Below are 19,542 nucleotides of genomic sequence, written 5' to 3'. Positions count from 1 at the left end.
CCAATCTTCAGTATGTCCCCCTCCCACTCTGCGTCCTCTCCCACCCAGCATCCCAATCTCCAGTATGCCCTTCTCCCACTCTCCGTCCTCTCCCACCCAGTGTCCCAGTCCCCAGTATGTCCTCCTCCCACTCTGCGTCCTCTCCCACCCAGTGTCCCAATCCCCAGTATGTCCACCTCCCACTCTGCGTCCTCTCCAACCCAGCGTACCAATCCCCAGTATGTCCTCCTCCAACTCTGCGTCCTCTCCCACCCAGCGTCCCAATCCCCAGCATGTCCCCCTCCCACCCAGTGTCCCAATCTTCAGTATGTCCTCCTCCCACTCTGCGTCCTCTCCCACCCAGCCTCCCAATCCCCAGCATGTCCCCCTCCCACCCAGCATCCCAATCTTCAGTATGTCCCCCTCCCACTCTGCGTCCTCTCCCACCCAGCATCCCAATCTCCAGTATGCCCTTCTCCCACTCTCCGTCCTCTCCCACCCAGTGTCCCAGTCCCCAGTATGTCCTCCTCCCACTCTGCGTCCTCTCCCACCCAGCGTCCCAATCCCCGGTATGTCCCCCTCCCTCTCTGCATCCTCTCCCACCCAGCATCTCCCCCTTCCTCTGTCCCTCTATCCTCTATCCATTATGTCTTTCTCCCACCCTGCATCCCCCTCTCACCTAAAGCCCCCAACCTCCTCAGTCCCTTCCTCCATCATGTGTCCTCCCTCTCACCCAGTGCCTCTTAAGGACACCCACCTACTGATTGGCCACACTCCTTTTTCGGTATCTGCCACAGTACACTCTCGAGTGGACACTACCCCTTTCAATTTTCCATACCCCCACTTCAAAATTCCCTCTTCGATTACCGTATGTGTGTATATGTATGTGTGTGTGTGTGTGTATATATGTATATATATATATATATATATATATATGTATATATATATATATATATATATGTATGTATATGTATGTATGTATATGTGTATATATATATATTTTATACACACACACTGATAAGAAACCGTGTGGTGTGCTACGGGAGAAGGTCCATGGGGGGTGACACCATGAGTTACCACACCGGGTGACACCAACCCTAGTGACGCCTCTGCCTGTTGGACAAGTGGTCCGGATCGCATCTTCAGATGCATCGTCTGATAACCCTGTCTCCGAGGACAAGGGTGTCTCTGCTGTGGTGGCTGCAGAGTGCTCATCTTCTAGAGGGCCGCAGATTCGGCATACAGGACTGGGTCCTGGTGACCACGGATGCCAGCCTTCGAGGCTGGGGAGCAGTCACACAGGGAAGAAACTTCCAAGGACTATGGTCAAGTCAGGAGACTTCCCTGCACATAAATATTCTGGAACTAAGGGCCATTTACAATGCCCTAAGTCAGGCAAAACCCCTGCTTCAAAACCAGCCGGTACTGATCCAGTCAGACAACATCACGGCGGTCGCCCATGTAAATCGACAGGGCGGCACGAGAAGCAGGACGGCGATGGCAGAAGCCACAAGGATTCTCCAATGGGCGGAAAATTACGTGTTAGCACTGTCAGCAGTGTTCATTCCGGGAGTGGACAACTGGGAAGCAGACTTTCTCAGCAGGCACGACCTCCACCCGGGAGAATGGGGACTTCATCCAGAAGTCTTTCAAATGATTGTAAACCAGTGGGAAAAGCCACAGGTGGACATGATGGCGTCCCGCCTAAACAAAAAGCTAGAAAAATATTGCGCCAGGTCGAGAGACCCGCAGGCAATAGCTGTGGACGCTCTGGTAACACCGTGGGTGTACCGATCGGTTTATGTGTTCCCTCCTCTTCCTCTCATACCAAAGGTACTGAGGATAATAAGGAGAAGAGGAGTAAGAACCATACTCATTGTTCCGGATTGGCCAAGAAGAGCGTGGTCTCCGGAACTTCAAGAAATGGTGTCAGAGGACCCATGGCCTCTAGCGCTCAGACAAGACCTGCTGCAGCAGGGGCCCTGTCTGTTCCAAGACTTACCGCGGCTGCGTTTGACTGCATGGCGGTTGAACACGGATCCTGATGGAAAAGGGCATTCCGGAGGAAGTCATCCCTACGCTGATTAAAGCTAGGAAAGAAGTGACCGCAAACCATTATCACCGCATATGGCGAAAATATGTTGCGTGGTGTGAGGCCAGGAAGGCCCCAACGGAAGAATTTCAGCTGGGCCGGTTCCTGCACTTCCTACAGTCAGGGGTGACTATGGGCCTTAAATTGGGTTCCATTAAGGTCCAGATTTCGGATCTATCGATTTTCTTCTAGAGAGAATTGGCTTCACTACCTGTAGTTCAGACTTTTGTTAAGGGAGTGCTGCATATTCAGCCCCCTTTTGTGCCTCCAGTGGCACCTTGGGATCTCAACGTGGTGTTGGATTTCCTAAAGTCACATTGGTTTGAGCCACTGAAAACCGTGGATTTGAAATATCTCACGTGGAAAGTGGTCATGTTGTTGGCCTTGGCTTCGGCCAGGCGTGTTTCAGAATTGGCGGCTTTGTCGTGTAAAAGCCCTTATTTGATTTTCCATATGGATAGGGCAGAATTGAGGACTCGTCCCCAGTTTCTCCCCAAAGTGGTATCAGCTTTTCATCTGAACCAACCTATCGTGGTGCCTGCGGCTACAAATGACTTGGAGGCTTCCAAGTTGTTGGATGTAGTCAGGGCCCTAAAAATGTATGTTTCCAGGACAGCTGGAGTCAGAAAGACTGACTCGCTCTTTATCCTGTATGCGCCCAAAAAGTTGGGTGCACCTGCTTCAAAGCAGACTATTGCTCGCTGGATCTGTAGTACGATTCAGCTTGCACATTCTGCGGCTGGACTGCCGCATCCTAAATCTGTAAAAGCCCATTCCACGAGGAAGGTGGGCCCTTCTTGGGCGGCTGCCCGAGGGGTCTCGGCTCTTCAACTTTGCCGAGCAGCTACTTGGTCGGGGTCAAACACGTTTGCTAAATTCTACAAATTTGACACCCTGGCTGAGGAGGACCTTGAGTTCTCTCATTCGGTGCTGCAGAGTCATCCGCACTCTCCCGCCCATTTGGGAGCTTTGGTATAATCCCCATGGTCCTTACGGAGTCCCCAGCATCCACTTAGGACGTTAGAGAAAATAAGAATTTACTCACCGGTAATTCTATTTCTCATAGTCCGTAGTGGATGCTGGGCGCCCATCCCAAGTGCGGATTGTCTGCAATACTTGTATATAGTTATTGCTTAACTTAAGGGTTATTGTTGAGCCATCTGTTGAGAGGCTCAGTTGTTATCATACTGTTAACTGGGTATTGTATCACGAGTTATACGGTGTGATTGGTGTGGCTGGTATGAGTCTTACCCGGGATTCAAAATCCTTCCTTATTGTGTCAGCTCTTCCGGGCACAGTATCCTAACTGAAGTCTGGAGGAGGGTCTTAGTGGGAGGAGCCAGTGCACACCAGTAGTCTAAAAGCTTTCTTTATAGTTGTGCCCAGTCTCCTGCGGAGCCGCTAATCCCCATGGTCCTTACGGAGTCCCCAGCATCCACTACGGACTATGAGAAATAGAATTACCGGTGAGTAAATTCTTATTATTCGTCCCTTGATACATTATAGTGCTATGTCTCCCCTAAAATTGGTTATCTTTTCCATCTAACTACTGTATATGTTATTAGCATATACTATTGAGGTGAACCTTAATAGACACGTATGTCTCTTATTAGTATATTCTGTATTGACTGCTTTACAGCTCATACTCTCTTTATAAGCGATGTAGTTATGTGACCGTCACAATACCGGCACCTACATCCTGCTGCAGCAAAATCTCAACAGTCGGCATGCCGACTAGCAGGTTCTATTCCCACTCCGGGATGCCCACGACACCCATAGAGTGAGAACAGAAACTGTGGCGAGCGCAGCACGCCACTGAGCCCGTAAGGTGCTTCATTGCGGTCGCCCCCACCGGCATTCTAATCCCCGCGATCTTCGCATTGGTATGGTGACCCAACCCCTTTATTATTATTGTTTTAACAGCACACCATGCATTTTATTCTCTTTTTTTTTTTTTCACTTTTAACACTCATCACATGTGTCCTTCTTCTCTCCCCACCAGTGACGTGTGGTGGGGTGAGGCAGGTGAGGCAGAGCCTTTCCTGTCATACTTACGTTTAAACCAGAATTTTGATTGAATAAAGTACATGACAAATACTAATAATTTGTTTGAAATATCTTCTTTGCATTGTTCTAATAATTTTTATAGCCCAAACTCTGGAGTAAAAAGTCTATGGCAGGTGAGGCAGTGCCTCACATATCTGTCTTTTCTGCACATCTCAGATCAACACTCACCAAATTTCCAGGAGTTTATACTGCTGCACCTGTGTATAATGCCCAGATGTACCATTTGGCTTATATATTGCATGGAAATCTGGCACTGGGGTTAGCCAGTGCCTCCTGAGCCATTTAGCTCATAACACGTCCCTGCTCCCCACCCAGGGGGATGTGGATTTCTTCTCTCTAGCAACTGCTGCAGCGCTTCTCTCACTAACAGTGCATCAAGCTGTTGCGGTGTCCCAGCATTCATTACACTCCTGGAAACCGCCCTTCATAGCAACCGCAGCAGCGCTTCCCTCTCAACTGCCCCAACATGCTTTGCTCTCATCCCAGCATGCACGTCGGCGCCTGACACATGCCGAGGATGTCACTATGCCAGCGCCACCCAGGTGGCCGCGGGAGGAGGACTTGCACGGGGTCACCTAGGGATCATAGCAGGGACGTGCAGTCAGGGGAGGCAGTGCCTCCCCTGTCTTTAATGATTACAATAATACAAAGAATATACTTATGACACACTGTTTGTGTCATAAGTATATACTTTAGCCTTTGCATTATTTTGATAATTTTTTACCTACTAAAAAACTGTTTTAAAAGTGTTTTGAAGGCACCGCTCTCGGTGCTTCCCGCTGTCAATGATACAGGGCTGGAAGCGGGGGGCGTGTCCAAGCATAGGGCAGTCATAGCCCATAAAAAAAAAAAAAAAAAAAAGCGGCTCCTCTAGAAGTGCCGCTTTGACAGGGGTGTGCTGAAAGCAAGCACATGCAAGCACGCCCCTGTTACTGAGTCTCACGTGATTGGGCAGTGGGCGCAGGGGTTAAAGTGGGCCAGAACTGGGCCCGGCAATAGGGGAGTACAAAGTTAAAACCGTGGCGGGCCGCGAGTATCAGAGGGGCCTCTAGGTTCAGAGGCTCAAAAACCCTAAAAGTACATTTTAAATTGACCGGGCCAGCGAACCCCCCTTCCACTTACTACCGTAACTTGGTCCGGTCCTGACTCCCAGCAGTCCATGCTTCTTTGCTAAAAATGCTACTGAATGACACTGCAACGTCCTGATGCTGCGCTGAGGTGGCCCTTCCTCGCTTGTCCCTTCATGAAGAAATACCACCCTCCCTCCAGGCACTGAGACTGCTTCAGGCAGCAGCACCACCGCTGTCAGACTCCGCTTGCTACACAGACACCGTGGCAGTCCCTGAGGCAGCATCCTTAGCCTGCATTACGACGGGTGTGGTAAGTTAACATTGTATTTTTACTTTTTATTTTATTTTACATTGGAAGCCTGGCTGTGATTACTTCCTGTTACAACTGAATGGTGGGGTCAGAGGTGAAATGTTTGGGGGCACCAGGGAATGTCATGCTGGGGGATCAGGCTCCTGGCACCCTCACTACACCCCAGTGCTGGTTCTGTTATAACCCCAATAGTCACCATTACACTTCCAGCTGGGGTCTCTCCAGATGTGAACTGGTAGCTGCCGGGAGAACTGAGCCCTGAGGTCAGGAGACTGCAGCTGGCAGAGGGGCCCTTCACCTTCACTTTGAAATTTTTCTGAGCACGGACTCAGAACTTGCTATTCAATATATATATATACATAATACTGTATGTATATGTATGTGTGGGTGCTGGGGTCAAGGGGATAACGCTGTCCTGGGCCCCAAGATTTCTGTTGCCTGCTCTGGTCCCCCCCCCCCCCCCCCCCCCTCATCAGTGGCGCTATGTCACTGTCAGGAAGCAAGGATGGATTAAAGGGGAGCGGGTGATATGTTTGCCCCCATGGGGACCCTCCCACACTGCAGCAATTATTGCCCTGATGCCTTGCTGGCTCCCAGCAGCAGTGTTTAACCTGATGTTAACTGGACATAAATAACTACAAGTCCCTGCTGCAAGACTCCTGGCAGCAGCGACTTGTAGTTCTTTATGTTCAGTTACCGCAAACAAGTGCAAGGAGGTAGAACTACACCCCCCAGGAGCTGGGTACTGACAGCGATCTTCTGCTGTGTGGGTGAGCACTGATATACGCCTGTGTTGTGTGCTACTGGGTCAGTTGCCAGGGGAATTGGTATCCCACTCGCCAGAACAGTGTTGCTGTGTTTGCACTTTGCAGCATTGTCATCGATGTGGGCTGGGACATGCACAAATGAGCAGCCTGGGGAAAGAGTTAGTTCTGTGCTCCCACATAGCACACACTGAGTCACAAATACTAAGGGGAACTGCTGCAGGAGGGTCACAGGAGCAAGGAGCTACTGCTGTGACACGGGCAGGGAGCTGCAGGAGGGACACAAAGGCATGGATCTGCTGCAAGGACACAGGGGTAGGGAGATACTGGTGGGACACAGGGCACTTCAGCTGGCCACACACAGGCTGAAGCCTTGAGCAACAATATTAGTCCTGCATGCAGTTAGGAAAATTGAACCAAATAAGGTTAGGCGAATAAGGGGCACTACTATGTGACATAATGTGTATAAGGGGGATTACCGTGTTGTGTAATGTGAACAAAGAAAACTACTATGTGGTGTAATATGAATACAATTGTGCTACTATGTGGCATAATTTTAATTGGGGTTACTATTGTGTGACCATACCCATTAAGTGTAAACCACATCCCTTTTTTGCGCAGCGCGCCTTCGGTGCGCACTGTTCCTTTACAGGGTATGGGATGTAGGGCACAAATTTATCGTTTGCAGAGGGGCACCAAACACCCTAGCTTCGGTCCTGGTTAGGAGCAAGGGCAGGATGGTGGCGTCGAGGGAGCCAGGGCAGGATGGTGGCATGGAAGGAGACAGGGCAGGATGATGACGTCGAGGGAGCCAGGGCAGAATGGTGGCATGGAAGGAGACAGGGCAGGATGCTGGCATAGAGGGAGAGAGAGCAGGATGGTGGTGTAGAAGGAGACAGAGCAGGATGGTGGTGTAGAAGGAGACAGGACAGGATGGTGGCGTCGAGGGAGACAGAGCAGGATGGTGGTGTGGGAGGAGACAGGGCAGGATGCTGGAGTCGAGGGAGACAGGGCAGGATGGTGGCGCTTGAGGGAGACAGGGCAGGAAGGTGGCAGCCATTTGCATGGGCAGAGGCCATTAGTGGTGGTGGTAGTGGGCATCGGCTAGGGGGCAGTAGCAGGCTTCGGCTTGGCGGTGGTAGGGGTCATTGGCTGGACTCGGTGGACATTATGGCTGCAGTGCCTCACCAGCCACTGACCTCACCGCACGCCACTGGATCATAGCCCCTTATTTAAGGTAAGCTTTTCACTGTATTCACTGTTTGCACCCTGATGAAAAGGCCAATAGGGGGGACACTTGCATCTACATACACACACACACACACACACACACACACACACACACACACATATTTATATATATATATATATATATATATACACACACACACTGCTCAAGAAAATAAAGGGAACACTTAAACAACACAATGTAACTCCAAGTCAATCACACTTCTGTGAAATCAAACTGTCCACTTAGGAACCAACACTGATTGACAATCAATTTCACATGCTGTTGTGCAAATGGAATAGACAACAGGTGGAAATTATAGGCAATTAGCAAGACACCCTCAATAAAGGAGTTGTTCTGCAGGTGGTGACCACAGACCACTTCTCAGCTCCTATGCTTTCTGGCTGATGTTTTGGTCACTTTTGAAAGCTGGTGGTGCTTTCACTCTAGTGGTAGCATGAGACGGAGTCTACAACCCACACAAGTAGCTCAGGTAGTGCAGCTCATCCAGGATGGCACATCAATGCGAGCTGTGGCAAGAAGGTTTGCTGTGTCTGTCAGCGTAGTGTCCAGAGCATGGAGGCGCTACCAGGAGACAGGCCAGTACATCAGGAGACGTGGAGGAGGCCATAGGAGGGCAACAACCCAGCAGCAGGACCGCTACCTCCGCCTTTGTGCAAGGAGGAACAGGAGGAGCACTGCCAGAGCCCTGCAAAATGACCTCCAGCAAACCACAAATGTGCATGTGTCTACTCAAACGATCAGAAACAGACTCCATGAGGGTGGTATGAGGGCCCGACGTCCACAGGTGGGGGTTGTGCTTACAGCCCAACACTGTGCAGGACGTTTGGCATTTGCCAGAGAACACCAAGACTGGCAAATTCGCCACTGGCGCCCTGTGCTCTTCACAGATGAAAGCAGGTTCTCACTGAGCACATGTGACAGACGTGACAGAGACGCCAAGGAGAACGTTCTGCTGCCTGCAACATCCTCCAGCATAACCGGTTTGGCAGTGGGTCAGTAATGGTGTGAGGTGGCATTTCTTTGGGGGGCCGCACACCCCCCTTGTGAGACCATATGCTGGTGCGGTTGGCCCAGGGTTCCTCCTAATGCAAGACAATGCTAGACCTCATGTGGTTGGAGTGTGTCAGCAGTTCCTGCAAGACGAAGGCATTGATGCTATGGACTGGCCCACCCGTTCCCCAGACCTGAATCCAATTAAGCACATCTGGGACATCATGTCTCGCTCCATCCACCAACGCCACGTTGCACCACAGACTGTCCAGGAGTTGGCGGATGCTTTAGTCCAGGTCTGGGAGGAGATCCCTCAGGAGACCATCCGCCACCTCATCGGGAGCATGCCCAGGCGTTGTAGGGAGGTCATACAGGTACGTGGAGGCCACACACACTACTGAGCCTCATTTTGACTTGTTTTAAGGACATTACATCAAAGTTGGATCAGCCTGTAGTGTGTTTTTCCACTTTAATTTTGAGTGTGACTCCAAATCCAGACCTCCATGGGTTAATAAATTTGATTTCCATTGATAATTTTTGTGTGATTTTGTTGTCAGCACATTCAACTATGTAAAGTATTCCCTTTATTTTTTTGAGCAGTATATATATATATATATATATATGTATATAATACTGTTCAGTTACTGGACACATTTTATATACAGAGGCAGAACTACTGCCAGTGCAGCCAGTGCATTGCACAAGGCTCGCCGCAGGGAGGGGTCCACAGCCAGCAGCATTACAATGAGTCAGATTGACGCATAAGTGGCAGTTTGCCGCCAGTCCCCTGACTGGGCCAAGCTACTGTCTGCGCTGCAGTCCAAACCGGAGGGGGAGCATTATGGTCAGAGGGGTGTCCCTTCTTCTCCCTGTTCCTCCACTTAAAGAAATTTGACTGGTTGCCAGGTCAGGGCTGTGGGGATTCTGTGGAGCTCCGGCTGTGTGAGCTGCTCTGCAGGGGGCTGTGTGAGGCTGCACAGAGAAGCAGCAACTGTTTGAGGAGCTCCAGCTGTACTTCACTTCAGGCGGCAGGGTCCCGGACACAACCCCCAGAGGGAGATCATGCACGACCTTTTTGGCTTCACTAAGGTCTGGGGTTCTTCAGGTGAGGTCCCTGTTATTAGGGTGTAGGTGGAGCTTTTTGGATGGGGTGGGTGGGATGGGCCTGTTGTCACCCCTTGATGGGACTATATCATATAAAGTGGTAGTGATGTGGGGTGGTATGCCCTCTATGGCTCCCAGTATAAAGGAGCAGGATTTTGGGCATGGTGTGTAAGCCTTAAAGGTGATGTCAGTGAGTGCTGGGATGGCACTGGAGAGACACACAGGGAAATAGCCCTGAGAAGACACACAGGAGGATGGCGCTGGAGATACACACGGGGATGACGCTGGTGAGACACAGAGATGGATGGCGCTGCAGAGATGCACAGGTTGGTGGCACGGAGACACAGGTGGATGGTGGTGGGGAGATGCACAGGGGCATGGCGCTGGAAAGACACGGGGATGGTGCTGGAGAGATACAGGGGGATGGCACTGGAGAGAAACAGAGATGGATGGTGCTGCATAAACGTACAGGTTGGAGGCGCTGGGGAGACACAGGTGGATGGTGCTGTAGAGACACAGGGATGGCAATGGAGAGACGCACAGGGGGGTGGCACTGGACAGACATATGACGATGGCACTGGAGAGACACAGAGATGGATGTCACTGCAGGGATGCACAAGTGGGTGGCGCTGGGGAGACACAGGTCGATGGTGCTAGGGAGAAGCACAGGGGCATGGCGCTGGAAAGACACATGGGGATGGTGCTGGAGAGATACAGGGGGATGGCACTGGAGAGAAACAGAGATGGATGGTGCTGCAGGGACGCACAAGTGGGTGGCGCTGGGGAGACACAGGTGGATGGTGCTGGAGAGATACACAGTAGGATGGTGTTGGAGAGATGCACAGGGGGATGGTGCTGAAGAAACACAGGGATAGCACTGGAGAGATGCACAGGGGGATTGCGCTGGAGAGACACACAGGGATGGTGCTGGAGAGAAAGACAGGGATGGCGCTGGGGAGGTGCATAATTGGGTGGCTCTGGGAAGACACATGGAGATGGCACTGGAGAGACAGACAGGGGGATGGAGCTGGGGAGATGCACCTGTTGGATGGTGCAGAGAAGACACACAGGGATGGCACTGGGGAAACACACAGGGTGATGGCACTGGGAGACACACGGGGATGGTGCAGAGAAGACACACAGGGATGGCACTGGAGAGACGAACAGATAGATGCCACTGGAGAGACACAGAGATGGATGGTGCTGAAGAGACACACAGGGATGGCACTGGAGAGACACAGGTTGATGGCGCTGGAGAGACACAGATGGATGGCGCAGCAGAGACACAGGTGGGTGGTGATGAAAAGACACACGGGGATGGCACTGGAGAGACGAACAGATAGATGCCACTGGAGAGACACAGAGATGGATGGTGCTGAAGAGACACACAGGGATGGCACTGGAGAGACACAGGTGGATGGCGCTGGAGAGACACAGATGGATGGCGCAGCAGAGACACAGGTGGGTGGTGATGGAAAGACACACGGGGATGGTGCTGGAGAGACACAAGGGGATGGCGCTGGAGAGACACAGATGGATGGCGCAGCAGAGACACAGGTGGGTGGTGATGGAAAGACACACGGGGATGGTGCTGGAGAGACACGGGGATGGCGCTGGAGAGACACAGAGATTGATGGTACTGCAGAGATGCACAGGTGGTAGGCGCTGGGGAGACACAGGTGGATGGTGCTGGAGAGACACAGGGATGGCACTGGAGAGACACACGGGGATGGCACTGAAGAGATACAAGGGGATGGCACTGGAGAGACAGAGATGGATGGCTCTGCAGAGACACATAGGTGGGTGGTGATGGAAAGACACAAGGGTATGGTGCTGGAGAGACACAGGTGGATGGCGCTGGAGAGACAGAGATGGATGGCTCTGCAGAGACACAGGTGGGTGGTGATGGAAAGACACACGGGGATGGTGCTGGAGAGACACAGGTGGATGGCGCTGGAGAGACACAGGTGGATGGCGCTGGAGAGACACAGATGGATGGCGCAGCAGAGACACAGGTGGGTGGTGATGGAAAGACACACGGGGATGGTGCTGGAGAGACACAGGGTGATGGCACTGGGAGACACACGGGGATGGTGCAGAGAAAACACACAGGGATGGCACTGGAGAGACGAACAGATAGATGCCACTGGAGAGACACAGAGATGGATGATGCTGAAGAGACACACAGGGATGGCACTGGAGAGACACAGGTGGATGGCGCTGGAGAGACACAGATGGATGGCGCAGCAGAGACACAGGTGGGTGGTGATGGAAAGACACACGGGAATGGTGCTGGAGAGACACAGGGGGATGGCGCTGGAGAGACACAGAGATTGATGGTACTGCAGAGATGCACAGGTGGTAGGCGCTGGGGAGACACAGGTGGATGGTGCTGGAGAGACACAGGGATGGCACTGGAGAGACACACGGGGATGGTGCAGGAGAGATAGACAAGGGAATGGTGCTGGAGAGACACAGGGATGGCACTGGAGAGACACACGGGGATGGCACTGAAGAGATACAGGGGGATGGCACTGGAGAGACAGAGATGGATGGCTCTGCAGAGACAGATAGGTGGGTGGTGATGGAAAGACACATGGGTATGGTGCTGGAGAGACACAGGGGGATGGCGCTGGAGAGACACAGGTGGATGGCGCAGCAGAGACAGGTGGGTGGTGATGGAAAGACACACGGGTATGGTGCTGGAGAGACACAGGGGGATGGCGCTGGAGAGACACAGAGATTGATGGTGCTGCAGAGATGCACAGGTGGTAGGCGCTGGGGAGACACAGGTGGATAGTGCTGGAGAAATACACCGGGGAATGGCACTGGAGAGACACACGGGGATGGTGCAGGAGAGATAGACAAGGGGATGGTGCTGGGGAGATGCATAAGTGGGTGCCGCTGAGGAGATGGTGATGGCGCTGGAGAGACACACAAGGGGATGGTGCTGGAGAGATACACGGAGATGTCACTGGAAAGACACACAGGGGGATGGCGCTGGAGAGATGCATCTGGGGGATGGCGATAGGGAGATGCACAGAGGGATGGCACTGGAAGACTACAAGGCGATGGCACTGGGGAGACGCACTGGGCGATGGCACTGGGGAGACACACTGGGCCAGGGCCAGTGCTAGGGTGTTCGGCGCCCCCCTGCAAACTATAAATTTGCACCCTCCCATAATTTACAAAGGGGCAGCATGCAGTGAAAAAGAGGTGTGGTCTCACAAGGAAGGGGCGTGTCCACACAATAGTACCCCCATTTAAAATTTCGCCACACAGTAGCACAATCTTATTCACATTACCCTGCGCATAGTAGTGCGGTTTATACACATAATGTCCCCAGTAGTGGCATCGGTTATACACATAATAACCCCTTTAATAGCGCCGGTTATACGCATCATAGCCCCTATAGTAGTGCCAGTTCTACGCATAATACCTCCTGTAGTAGTGCCGGTTCTACGCATAATGGGGGTCATTTTGACCCATTTGCACGCAGCGGTTCTTCGCTGCAGTGTGAACAGGTCAGAAATGCGCATGTGCGGCGGATGCATTGCGCACGCGCATTGCCTGTCGACGTACAACGACGCCACCAGAGACAAATGTGATCGCAGCGGCGATCGCAAGAAGATGGACAGGCGAGAGGCGTTCGGGGCGGAAACTCACCATTTCCAGCCGTTTTCAGGGAGTGGTAAGAAAAACGCAGGCGTGTCCAGGCAAATGGAGGGCGGATGTCTGACTTCACAGCCGGGTCCTGCATCGCTGGAGCCGTCGCACAGGGTAAGTAGGTCTAGGGCTAGTCTTGTTTTGTGTGCAACTTTTTTAGCATAGCAGGGTTGCGGAGAATAGTTGATCGCACCAGCAGCAAAAAGTTGCTTGGTGCGATCAACTCGGAATGACGGCGATTGTGCCTAATTCAGAGTTGATCGAAGCAGCAAATTTGTTAGCAGTTGGGCAAAACCATGGGGGTCATTCCAAGTTGGTCGCTCGTTGACGATTTTCGCAACGGAGCGATTAAGGCAAAAATGCGCATGCGCATGGTACGCAGTGCGCATGCGCTAAGTAATTTAGCACAAAACTTAGTAGATTTACTCACGTCCGAATGAAGAATTTTCATCGTTGAAGTGATCGGAGTGTGATTGACAGGAAGTGGGTGTTTCTGGGCGGAAACTGACCGTTTTCTGGGAGTGTGCGGAAAAACGCAGGCGTGCCAGGATAAAACGCAGGAGTGGCAGGAGAAACGGGGGAGTGGCTGGCCTAACGCAGGGCGTGTTTGTGACGTCAAACCAGGAACGAAAGGGGCTGAGCTGATCGCAGTGTAGGAGTAAGTCTCGAGCTACTCAGAAACTAAGAATTATTTATTCGCAATTCTGCTACTCTTTCGTTCGCAATTCTGCTAAGCGAAGATACACTCCCAGAGGGCGGCGGCTTAGCGGGTGCAATGCTGCTAAGAGCAGCTAGCGAGCGAACAACTCGGAATGACCCCCAATGTGCACTGCAGGGGGGGGGGGGGGCAGATATAACATGTGCAGAGAGAGATTTGGGTGGGGTGTGTTCAAACTGAAATCTAAAATGCAGTGAAAAATAAAGCAGCCAGTATTTATCCTGCACAGAAACAAAATAACCCACTCAAATCTAACTCTCTCTGCACATGTTATACCTGCCACCCCCTAATAGCCCCTGTAGTAGCACCGGTTATACGCATAATAGCCAGTGTAGTAGTGCCAGTTATACTCATAATAGCCCCTGTAGTAGCGCCGGTTATACGCATAATAGCCCTTGTAGTAGTGCCAGTTATACGCATGATAGCCCCTGTAGTAGCGAAGGTTATACGCATAATCGCCCCTGTAGTAGCGAAGGTTATACGCATAAGAGCCCCTGTAGTAGCTCCGGTTATATGCATAATAGCCCCTGTAGTAGCGCCGGTTATATACATAATAGCCCCTGTAGTAGCGCTGGTTATATACATAATAGCCCCTGTAGTAGTGACAGTTATATATAATGCCCTCAGAAGTGCCATTTTTTTTACAAATTATGCCCCCCGTCCCACACACACATGCACATAGTCCACACACACATGCACATAGATACACACACACACACACACACACACACACACACACACACACACACACACACACACACAGCCGGTAGTAGCAGGGGGCACAGGGATACAGAGCAGGGAGAGCGCCTTTCCAACCTGGCGCCTACCTGCTTCGCATCCCTTTGCTGAGCAGGTAGTGCTGGGTCTGCACGGGGCGACAGCATTGGGGAGACGCATAGGGCAATGGTATTGGGGAGACGCACAGGGCGATGGCACTTGGGAGACGCAAAGGTCAATGGCACTGGGGAGACGCACAGGGCAATGGCACTGGGGAGACCCACAGGTCAGACTGCTAGTAGGATTAGAAGAAAAGGCTCAGGGACAGTAATTTTCAGTAAGATACCAATTCTAAAGAAACCATATTAATGATACAATTGGTACCAAATTAGCAAATACATTTTATTATTATAAAATAGTTTGATCAGGAAAACTCACATTTTTCCCTGTCCTGAAACTTCTGTTACTAGGTTTTATCTGGTGAACCTTTGTTGCATGATGACATTCGCTTTATTCCTACACAACCAGACAGCTTCCGGACCATATGATTTCCTACATTAAGGGTAATGGTCCCCTGCACTGCTTACCTGTAGTTTTTGTTGAGATTTCACAATGCCTTTGAGAAAATCTTCACATGGTCGCGACAGTGCTGTTATAAAAAAGGGCCCCTAAGCAGAACCTGGTATAGCAGCTAGTAGAATATAAAAGTGCTTTTAAAATCCATATCCCTTATTAACATGATTTACCCCTGTATAATCTTTGTTCATTGTAATGACAGCAACTACTCTGCAAGACATCAGTCTAGCATTACTTGGTTTACTGCAATATCTTTTTTTCAATGCAAATGCCTCATTGTATCCACTTACATTGAATTTGCAGATTCCTTTTATTACATCATTGCTGATGTTGTGGTACCACCTTGTGGTTTTTGCTAGCACTACACTTGGGAATATATTTTGCTACTTTACATGATTATTTGACCATAGCTACCATATTTGCGCGTATCTTATACATATCTGTTGCTGCAATCTTCTGATCTTGATATTAAATGGGCATAAATGCCACCCATACTGGGTGGTAAATGTATGAAGCAGTGATAGGAATGGAGAAGTGAGCCAGTGGAGAAGTTGCCCATGGCAACCAATCAGCATCGAACTAACATTTATAATTTGCATACTATAGAATTATACAGAGCAGCTGATTGGTTACCATGGTCAACTTCTCCACTGGCTCACTTCTCCACTCTTATCACTGCTTCATACATTTACCCCTATAGCTCTTGTACCCTCTAGCTCCCATTTTGTATGTTACATATTAGAAGACTGTAATACTGTAATTTTGTTTTTAGCAGATTGAGTCTCAATCTACACATCTCACTCCTGTTTTTTTCCATTGGTTTAAATGAAAAACTAATTTCACATCAGATGGATCCAACCGGTTCTTTGCCCACATTACAACTAGAGAACACTCTGCTGTATCATGTGTCTGACTCAGATTGCTCTCAACCACCCTATCAATGCAAATACAAATCTACAAAAACTACCAAACCCTTGAAAATGAAGTCCTCTGACATTGCTGTGGTCTATGGCCACAGATTTGGCTCAGTTAAACCAACCTTTGCAAAGATTTCATGAATCTGAACAATGCATCTCCAATTTGGACGATGAATTGCACCCCGCCAAACAAGTCATTAATGATCAGACAGAAGCAATATCCTCATTAGCTGACAAGTTGTATGACTTAGAAAAGTAGAATAACATGTGAGTTGGTCAAAGGTCATAAACTAAATGATACCGAATCATGTTCAAACAGCTATTATTTACATAATTTGATCATTAAGAAAGCCACAAATTTTGAAAAAAATATTAACCAGTTCAGTCAGTGCCAGATTCATCCCTTCAGTGGTGAGTTTTCAATTTAAAAACACACCCTGGGAGTGTGTTTTCAAATTGCCTTGGGAGCGGGGAGGGGAGTGATGGGGCAGGGCGTGGTTATCGCCTGGCAATCGCCCACGGGGATCGTCAGCCCCAGTGCTGATTCCCAGCCATCTTGCGGCACCTGGGAACCAGCATAAGCCATTATACAGCTAAGTCCACCCCCAGCCAATAGGAGTCCGGGGGGAGGTGTGACCAGTGCTCTGTGTGTGCGTGGCCAGCTCCGTGTGGGTGTGCACACCTCCTACACTACACTATCAGCCCCAATGTCTCCCTAAATACTGTACGTAGAAGTATTGCAGAATTTTGTGAGAAAATTAGAAATACAATTTAATAATTTTTGGCTGACCGTGTGGCCAGCTGGGCGACTGATCATTTTGCTGACATGATGATGCTCCTCTTTTTATCTGCAGGCCTGGAGCGCCAGCTCCATCTGCCCCATTGCTAATCCAGTCCTGAGTTCAGTGGTGAAATATTTTCATGGTATAAAAGTAGGTAACGGAGAGAAGTAGGGTCACTGCTTTTTCAATCAGTTTTGAGGAATATGAAACCTTGGCTATAATTGGACAAGTGAAATTGGGCACACAAATTCATGAGATATTTGGGTACTGCACTTCGCCCCCACCACTTTTATCTTTACACATACAGGGCAGTGTTTGCAACCGAATTTGTGTCTAGCTGTGGTAATTTATGGACTAAAATATGTTCATTCTGTTAATCTTTGTGCGTGTTAGTAGGATGTCATGTGTTCCGGTCAAACCACCAATTGTGTTTTTGTGTCTGTGCCTCAGCCATAATCATAAGTATCTGTACTTGCACCAGCCCCATGCTGAATGCAAAAGCTCTGTCTGAAACAGTAATCCCAGCTGCATCCCAACATCTAATGCAAGCGTGGAAGTCTGGTCTATGACACTCCCATCAGAAACAGCTACTCCATGGACCAGATTGAAATGATATCCACCCGCTATCTCCCGTTTAAAGTGATGGGAGATAGAGGAGCGATATGCAAATATGCCCCGTTATCACGCTGATTACACTCATTACAGTCTGGTTTAGGCGCGTCAAGTGCCTAAACCCAACTAAAGTAATGGGCGCGATCATGAAGAGACCCGTTTGGGCACCCAAATGGTCTCTCCACATACATTTCAGCTGGCTACCTCCGGGGGTAGCAAACTGAAATGAAAATGTCGCCCCCGTTGGCAGTAACATTAGAATACCGCCGGCGGGCGCGATAGAGGGCGGGAGGGAATTAGGAACATTTGAATCCTGCCCTATGTGTCTTAATACTCCAAAGCCAGTTCCTGCCTAAAAAGACGAATTGATATTAATCTCTGCACAAGATCTGACCAACACAGTCGAAACTACTGTACTTGCTACTTTGGACACATCATGTGCACACTATATTCTCAGATTCAATGACAGTACAATGACACATCTCTAGTTGCACTACAATTGCAAGTATCCACTGGCGCCTATATATTTGTAGATCTATAAGCACCAGCTAGCAAGAACAATCATTTGGGCAGATGTATTAATCCTGGAAAAGTGATAAAGCAGTGATAAGTAGAAGGTGATAACGCTCCAGCCAATCATTACGGGTTTGAACACTGACAGTTAGGAGCTGATTGGCTGGTGCGTTATCACCATCCACTTATCACTTCTTTATCACTGCTTTATCACTTCTCCGGGCTTAATACGTATTAACCTGGAGAAGGCATAAGGAAGTGATAAACCAGTGATATGTGAAAGGTGATAAACAAACCAGCCAATCAGCTCCAATATGTAAAGTAACAGTTAGGAGCTGATTGGCTGGTGCGTTTATCACCTTGCACATATCACTGGTTTATCACTTCCTTATGCCTTCTCCAGGTTAATACATCTGCCCCATTGTCTCTTAGTCCATGTTTGCAAAAGAATTGCCACACATGCTTTCATTGTATTTGGAAAGTATTACCCTGGTACCCACCAACCTTGCATATATGTAGGGACAGTAGGCTGAGTGAAGCTGGGCTTTCAGAAAGCAGAAAAATAAACCTTTTACTGTACGTTTTTACTTTAGTTTAATTAAATACAAGTGAAGATGACTGATTGACTCATCATGCTATATATTAGAAGAGAGGTCCTTCAAATCAAACTAGATGATTTTATAAAAAATAAATAAATTAGATGATAATAGACATACTACTTACCAAGTAAAAACAAAGGAATCCTTCCAGTATATTGTGTGAGTTTTCCAAAGATAACTGCACATAATGCATTAGTAACACCAAAGCAGATTATTACAAATCCCACATATTTAAGTCCCAGGATACAGGTCACGTAAGACTAGAGAACAGAATCAAAATTGTATTAGCAATTGACAGAAAACTCCTGCTAAAGGCAGAATTTCATTTTTTGGAGAACACAGACAAAAACACCTGCCATATTGTTTTCCTGAAAGCCAAAGTATTCTAATATGATCATTTAAACTGAATCCTTTAGGAAGGGTTAATCTATCATTTATACAATTTCAGGACTGCCATATTGTATGTTTGTAAGGGAAGATTGTATAATCAGGGCAATGTTTTTTGGTACTTTTGTACATCCTTTGCAATTGGTTGAAACACCTGCTCTGATGATTTGTGGAGTACATACAGCATACTTTCCATTTTGGCACAGCATACCCACTACAGTAAAGCAACCGATAGGCTTAAACAATAGGAGTTTCAGAGATTTCTTAGTCATACAAAATGGCCAGATCTTTACAGTACCTAGCAAAAAATCAGGCTTTGGCTTTATATCTAATGGAAATATAAACTTAGTATGTAAAATGGCAAACATCCATATTTTTAAAAAGATTAACCTGAAACGAATAATCACTCTCCACAAATTAAATAAAT

At 49.1% G+C, this 19,542-nt stretch overlaps 1 protein-coding gene across 1 annotated transcript in view; it reads right to left on the bottom strand.

The window, feature by feature from the left end:
• The window catches only part of LOC134910970 (protein unc-93 homolog A-like), a 78,060-nt gene that overhangs the window by 19,470 nt on the left and 39,048 nt on the right, over window positions 1–19,542 (bottom strand). The window contains exon 6 of the mRNA XM_063919361.1: window positions 18,853–18,988. Coding sequence (XP_063775431.1) covers window positions 18,853–18,988 — 136 coding nt within the window. The remainder of the gene's footprint in view (window positions 1–18,852; window positions 18,989–19,542) is intronic.

The sequence above is a fragment of the Pseudophryne corroboree genome, chromosome 4, assembly GCF_028390025.1.
Source record: "Pseudophryne corroboree isolate aPseCor3 chromosome 4, aPseCor3.hap2, whole genome shotgun sequence".
Lineage (NCBI taxonomy): Eukaryota > Metazoa > Chordata > Amphibia > Anura > Myobatrachidae > Pseudophryne > Pseudophryne corroboree.
Note: the sequence above shows the minus strand (reverse complement) of the source record. Positions and strands in the feature narration are given on the sequence as shown.